Source organism: Musca domestica, unplaced genomic scaffold, assembly GCF_030504385.1.
Source record: "Musca domestica strain aabys unplaced genomic scaffold, Musca_domestica.polishedcontigs.V.1.1 1, whole genome shotgun sequence".
Classification (NCBI taxonomy): domain Eukaryota; kingdom Metazoa; phylum Arthropoda; class Insecta; order Diptera; family Muscidae; genus Musca; species Musca domestica.
The window spans coordinates 16,891,732-16,898,773 of NW_026712114.1; the positions used below are offsets into that span (position 1 = coordinate 16,891,732).

Genomic DNA, 7,042 nt, shown 5'->3' on the forward strand with positions numbered 1-7,042 from the left:
ACCGTTCGCCATTGTTTGGATTGTGGTTGAGTTTGATTCTTTTAAATTTTATATTAATAAACAACAATTTTTGTTCGCATAAAGTACTGTTGCACTTATCTTCAACTTAAGAGTTTGTGACCGACAAGTGACTAAATCGTTTGTTTTCATATAAAAAATAACAAAAGGTGAGAATACATAAAATGCTTTTTTTTTTTGACTGGCTTAAGTCATCGACTGGCTTAGTAAAGGAATGAAGGAGCGTAGGATGAACAAGTACAAAATGAACTAAGGCAAGCTAAAACTCCCTTGTTCATTTACGAAGAAGCCAGTCGATGACTTAAATTAGTCAAAAAAGCGTTTTATGTATTCTCAACTTAAAAGTTGACATCATTGTTATATCGGCAAGTTTTATAACACGTTTATACTATTAAAAATTGACTCGCTGGGTTTATTAGATCAAGTGGGTTAATCTGGTGTTTTCATCTGATGTTTGTTTACGTATACATACACAACCAAAAGAAAAATTCGGATATTTTAAAATCGAAAATCGATTTTTGTTTCCGTTATGTTCCTAGTCTGTCCAGAAAACATATGATTCCCGACGAAGGACTTTACCAGTAGTCGAATCATGTATTTCTGCAGTTACCGACAAAAAATCGGTAATTTTTAATCGCAAAATTTCCAGGTGAAAATTGTGTAGAAAGTTGACAACATTGTTTCTATCTGTATTTCTAAAGGAGAGAATACATAAAAGGCTTTTTTTGAGGGGCTTCTTTGTAGAGGAACAAAGGAATTTTAGGTTGACTTAGTTCGATTTTGGCCCTCCTTGGTTCTTTTCCGAAGAAGCCAGCTGATGACTTAAGACTTAAGGAGCAAGTACATGAAAAGCTTGAAGCTAGGCATATTATTGTCAAATTATAAAGGAAAGCGACGGCAGGATTTTTTGTGCGGCTCTGTAATTCCTTTATGAAATTTCACAAAATATGCCAGGCCATGACTTCAAGCTTCTTATGTACTTGCGCCCTTAAGGTTCTGGAACAGATAATAAGTTTGCAATAATATCCAACATCTATAATCCTACCTCTAATATAATCCTACCCCTTATATTAGAGGTAGAGTATTTATAAATTTAGGGATTATAGATGCTGGATATTATTGCAAACTTGTGATTTGTTCCAGAACCTGCAAGAATCTATTCGTCTTGCATTTTTTTATATCAAAAAGGGAAAATCGGTTATTGTTTCCAAACCATTGTACAGTCATTTTAAATCTATAGTACTTTACAAAAATAGGCTAGGATTTATATTCTTGGATCTCCATAGAATATTTTGGAAAAGGTAAACATCATGGTAAAATTAAGAAGGTAAAGTCATTTGAATTAATCATATTCATATCTTCATTTTTTATAATTTACCTTGTCAAATTTCACTACATAAAAAAAGGTTCCCATCCCTGATGTGTGTTTATACAATGAATATGAAAATATAAATTTTGACAATGAGATGTTGTCAAACGAATACTTTTGAAAAAATTGCAAACATATGATTACCTGACTATATTCTTAATTCTACCATGGTAAACATTTGCTATGTTCCAGAACATGCAAAAATCTACTAGTTTCGCAATTTTTCGATATCATAAAGGGAAAATCGGCTATCGTAATCAAAACTTTAATATTATAGAAAGTCTGGAATAGAAATGTTTTAAAACTACCCACTGTTAACAGTTAAATTTTCACTCGGATCCAATTAAGAGATAAATTCATTAAATTATGTTTTTTGTTTATAAATAGGTAACCAGAGATAAAGATCCAACCGAGAGTGTGCCATATATTGTGTGATATTTTTTGCTGATATTGCAAATGTAGTGATAATGTTATCACTTTTACCTCGTCGAGTTTTCCTATATAAACGAGGCGAAACGGCGACAACCAGCAGTTCGACAATCATAACAATGGTTTCCAAAACTTTATTCGGTCTCTTGGCCGTTCTCTTCTGTGCCCAAGCCGTTTTTGGCATCACTATTATCTCGAAAGCGGAATGGGGTGGTGCTCCTGCCACCAGTAAAACAACCTTGTCCAATGGCTTGCAATATGCCGTCATCCATCATACAGAGGGTGCCGCTTGTTCCGACAAGGCTTCCTGCAGCCAACAAATGAGAAATGTTCAACACTTTGGGATGGCCTGATATTGGTTACAACTTCTTGATTGGTGGTGATGGCAACATCTATGAGGGTCGTGGCTGGAATGTTGTGGGTGCTCACGCTTCTAACTGGAATTCCAAGTCACTTGGCATCTCCTTCATTGGCAACTATCACAATTACAAACCCAGTGCTGCCCAAATCAATGCTGCCAAAAATCTGTTGGCTGCTGCTGTTTCTCGTGGTCATATCGTGTCCGGCTATGTTTTGTACGGCCATCGTCAAGTCGGAGCCACCGATTGTCCCGGCACTCACTTGTGGAATGAAATCAAGACCTGGGCTCACTGGAAGGCTTGAGATTGGACTTTTTTGAATTGTAATACTTGCAGTAAAAAATAAATGAGTTGAAAATAATAATCTGACTAGTTCTTGATCAATTTATTTAAGACCTGAGGATAAATGCAATGATCGGGCTGTATTTAAAATATATATTCAAAACAGTCTCAGTTTATAAATGATCTGTACCAGAAATGCAAGAATGTAAAACGTATAACCGATTTTCCTTCATATCGGAAAAAATACAAATCTAGTAGATTCTTGCAGGGTATGCAAGAGAGCAAATGCTTCAGATTAAAGGAAATATTACTAGGACTATTGGTCTATTCCAGAAATTGAAAGATATACATTTCTTTACTGCGATAACCGATTTTTCATTTATGCTATCAAAAAAATTCATATATTCTTGCAGGTTCTGGAACAGAGCATATGTTTTAACATAATTAACAAAATTGGTCTGTTCCACAACCTGCAAGAATCTACTAATCTTGCTTTTTTTTTTGGTATCATAAAGGAAAAATCGGTTATCGAAGTGCTCATTTATATATTCTTACATTCCTGGATCAGATCAAATGTCTTCAAAAGTTTTTTATGTTATAGAATTTTAGTTTCCCACGTAAAAAATGTGCTATGTTTACAATTTTTTACTAGAAAACCGGGTCCGTACATAAAAAACAATTAAACTTACAGGCGAAATGAAAAGAACTCACATAAATATGGCGTCTTTTTGTACCGCTTTTTACTAAGTAAAGATGAGAGTACATAAGAGGCTTATCTGTAGTACGATTCTCTAACTCATTGGTAACTTTCAAACGCAAAATTTTGATATAAAAAGGAAATAAAAGTTGACAACATTGGTATCTATCGGTAGGCCTTAGCGACTACTTTAATTTCATCACTAACTTATCGAAAAATATCGCTAATTATCGAAATTATAAGCATTTTAATTTTAACGATTTTTGTCGGTTACTCGAAAAATGAGTTAGAGAATCGCACTACTGACTGGCTTTGGTAGTTTTAGGTTGCCTTAGTTCGATTTCGTCCCTTCGCTCCTTTGTTATTTTCCGAAGATGCCAGCCGATGACTTAAGGTCATCGGCTGGCTCGTTCGGAATTACACAAAGGAGCCTGGGACCAAAATCGAACTAAGTCAACCTAAAACTCATTTGTTCATCTACGAAGAAGCCAGCTGATGACTTAAGTCAACCAAATATGCGCTCTATGTATTTCCACCCTTAAGCCATTCAAAAAAGCTTTTTATGTATTCTCATCTTAAGTCTGATCGTATATGAAATAGCTCCAGATTGGTTTAAATAAAAACATCAAACTTTATTGTATAACATCAATACAAAAGCGGAGGGTCAAAAAAAGCCTTGGCATATAATAGCTATCTATAAAAAAAATATAAAATCATAGTTTTCCAGAGACCTTCCTCAATTTTGTTTTAGCAAATACTTATCGTAACTGGACGATAAGATCTACAATCTTATAGCCACGCCCCAGTTGTGATTCATTTTAAGTCTATGCCTATCAGCTGTGATTGGAAAAAGGTAACATGTTCTTATCTTTACGAAATTTGCAGATAAGAATAACTATTTGTTTACGTTTGTAAATGACGTAATGACTCTTATGGACTTGTATATGTTACGCCCCTTTTTGTCTTTAATCTCCTTAAACATTTTATATTGGGATCGTATCATGACTCAATAAGAAAGGTTGTCAACTTCAAAGAAACTAGAAAAATGCAACTCTGTGCTGAAGTCTTATAGTGTCAAATAGACTTTTAAATGTGCAACAGTAGGTTTTGTTTATTTTTCATTTTTTTGACAAAATTCTTATATTGGGGAAAGAAAATCCGCGAAACAAGATTGGAATTTTGGGGTTATTCCACAAGATAGTAGGACAATACAATTTTATCCCAAATTGTACAATGTGTTGCCCATTAACAGAGAAAATATTCATTTATTTTGAAAACAAATTTGAAATATTTTAAAATAAAAAAAATTGTTTTTAGAGGGTAGCTTTGTTCTACCTTCTGTAATTGTGCCATGCGTGGCACCAAAAGAAGAAATATAGGCCTTCTCCATACATTTTCCATGGGTGCCAAGCCATTGTTGCATCGTTGGAAATGAACCATGTGTTTGGATTCACGGAACAAAAGATAAACAATAGTCAAAAATCTGTAAACAAAATGATAACAAATTTTCCCTTTATGATATCGAAGAAAATTTGCAAAACTAGTAGATTCTTCCAGGATCTGGAAAGGAGCAAATATATGTGCGCATATTCATAAATCCGATGTATATACACAACATGTATACAATCAGACATAGTAACCTTTTCTCAAAGAAGTTGAATTTGGCATGGTAAATCGCAGAATATGCAAAGCTGGATATTGTTATTTGAAATGAGGTTACATTGAATTAATTTTAGCATTATAGGTACTTACAATATACACGACAAAGTGGCTAAAGTTCAGGGCATGGTGAATTCCTTTAAATTCATCTTAAGTATGAAATGATCATTTCTGATCTCTAAGCCCAAGCAAATTCTCTTGACGTGCATTTGCGGTTAGAAACGTCGGGCATGGGAAAGTACATGTGTCCCCATGTTTGCTTTTATAATTTTCTCGAGAATATATGGTTAGAGTTTATCACTAAAATAATTTCAAAGTTGTGTAGATCACATGGCCTGTGGTCTCGTCCGACTTTAGTTTTTTTTTTATTTTTGATTTTTTAATCTGTGGAAATTTTCCAAAACTTTTCGATTTTTTTAAGGTTCCATATAAAACTCAATATGACTTTTTGTATTTCTAAACACAGAACACCTGAAAATTTTTGCTTATTTCTTTTCCAAGTTCAATTTGTCGCTCGACTTCGATGAAGAGATAGATTCATTAAACAATATTTATAAAAAGGCATCGGAGATAAAGATCAGTGCCATATATTATGTGATATTTTAGGCTGATATTGCCGCCATGTTTCAGCCACATTCTTATCATGTTTACCCTTTCGAGTTCCTATATAAACACTGCGAAACGATGACATATCCATCAGTTCATTTGAATCGACAAGCCTAGCAATGGTCTCCAAATCTTTATTCGGTCTTCTGGCCGTTCTTTTCTGTGCCCAAGCCGTGTTCGGTATCACTATTATCTCCAAAGCGGAATGGGGTGGTGCTCCCGCCACCAGTAAAACAACCTTGTCCAATAACTTGCAATATGCTGTCATCCATCATACCGAGGGTGCCGCTTGCTCGGACAGGGCTTCATGCAGCCAACAAATGAGAAATGTTCAACACTACCACCAAAAAACTTTGGGATGGCCTGATATTGGCTACAACTTTTTGATTGGTGGTGATGGCAACATCTATGAGGGTCGTGGCTGGAATGTTGTGGGTGCCCACGCTGTTAACTGGAACTCCAAGTCACTTGGCATCTCCTTCATTGGTAACTATCACAATTACAAACCCAGTGCAGCCCAAATCAATGCTGCCAAAAATCTATTGGCCGCTGCTGTTTCTCGTGGCCAAATTGTGTCCGGCTATGTTTTGTACGGTCATCGTCAAGTCGGATCCACCGATTGTCCCGGCACCCACTTGTGGAATGAAATCAAGACCTGGGCTCACTGGAAGGCATAAGTTTCCATTTTGAAAATTGTATTATTTGCAGCAGTAAACAAATAAATTGAAAATATTCTGGCTAATTATTGATAATTTTATTGGGGGCTGATACCGGACTGTGAATTAAACATTACATTTTTCGAAAAAAAGTATAAAAGGTATAAGGTTGAAAAGAGGGGCGAAGCAATTCGCCGCATGCCCTATTGGGCATACACGTAAGCCCCTATAGGTCTGTTGTGCGCTCTATAGACCATATTGTTTAGTTTAGCAAAATGTGGAGTAGGAATAACACCGTAGAACAAAATTGATGCAATTTGCGCTGAAAGTCCTTTTTGGTATGTTGGAATATTTGTCTTTCCGATTTATTGCTCACATTATTTATTTGGATATGTTAAATGGTATACAACAACAGACTTCTTATCAAGATGGATGAAAATGCCAAATAATGAGCCTGAAAATGCAACAGAATTTGTAGTAAGGATGAATGTTAGTATTTCTCATGTTTAAATCTTACTCACCTTGGTTCTTTGCTGCCCAAAAAAGTGTGTGTCAAGGTTAATGCTGAATAACCTTGGTATTGTGTTCCAAATGTTGCTTAAATAACATTTTATAGTCGAGTAGCAAGGGGCGACAAAGAACTGTTTTTCAATTGCCAGTTACACTCTTGCTACAATGGGGTAACGATGTTCTATATTGGGATTACCGAAATTCGAAACTCTTGTCATTTTGAAGAATTGGAACAGTACAGAAATATTCTTTAATAATGCCCATATCCAGATCCTTTTCGATTGCGTGGATCTTCCCAGTTTATCTTTGGATAACTGAAAGCGCAGCAGGTTAATCTGATCGAGCTTAAAAAATCCACCCACAATTTGGATTTTTTTACAAAACCCCTTAAAAGAAACACCAATTTCTTGTAACTTTTTACATTTTTTTTATTAAATTTTACTTTGTTTTGTTTTTC

The 7,042-nt window shown here is 35.1% G+C and overlaps 1 protein-coding gene across 1 annotated transcript; it reads left to right on the forward strand.

Moving 5' to 3' along the window:
- The first annotated feature begins 1,839 nt into the window (after positions 1–1,839).
- LOC101898359 (peptidoglycan-recognition protein LF-like) lies at positions 1,840–6,162 on the forward strand. The gene is given in 3 exon segments (XM_005181102.4): positions 1,840–2,150; positions 2,152–2,476; positions 5,485–6,162. Coding segments are annotated over 3 exon segments (1,233 nt in total). The 5' UTR covers positions 1,840–1,854; the 3' UTR covers positions 6,097–6,162.
- The last annotated feature ends 880 nt before the right edge of the window (positions 6,163–7,042 follow it).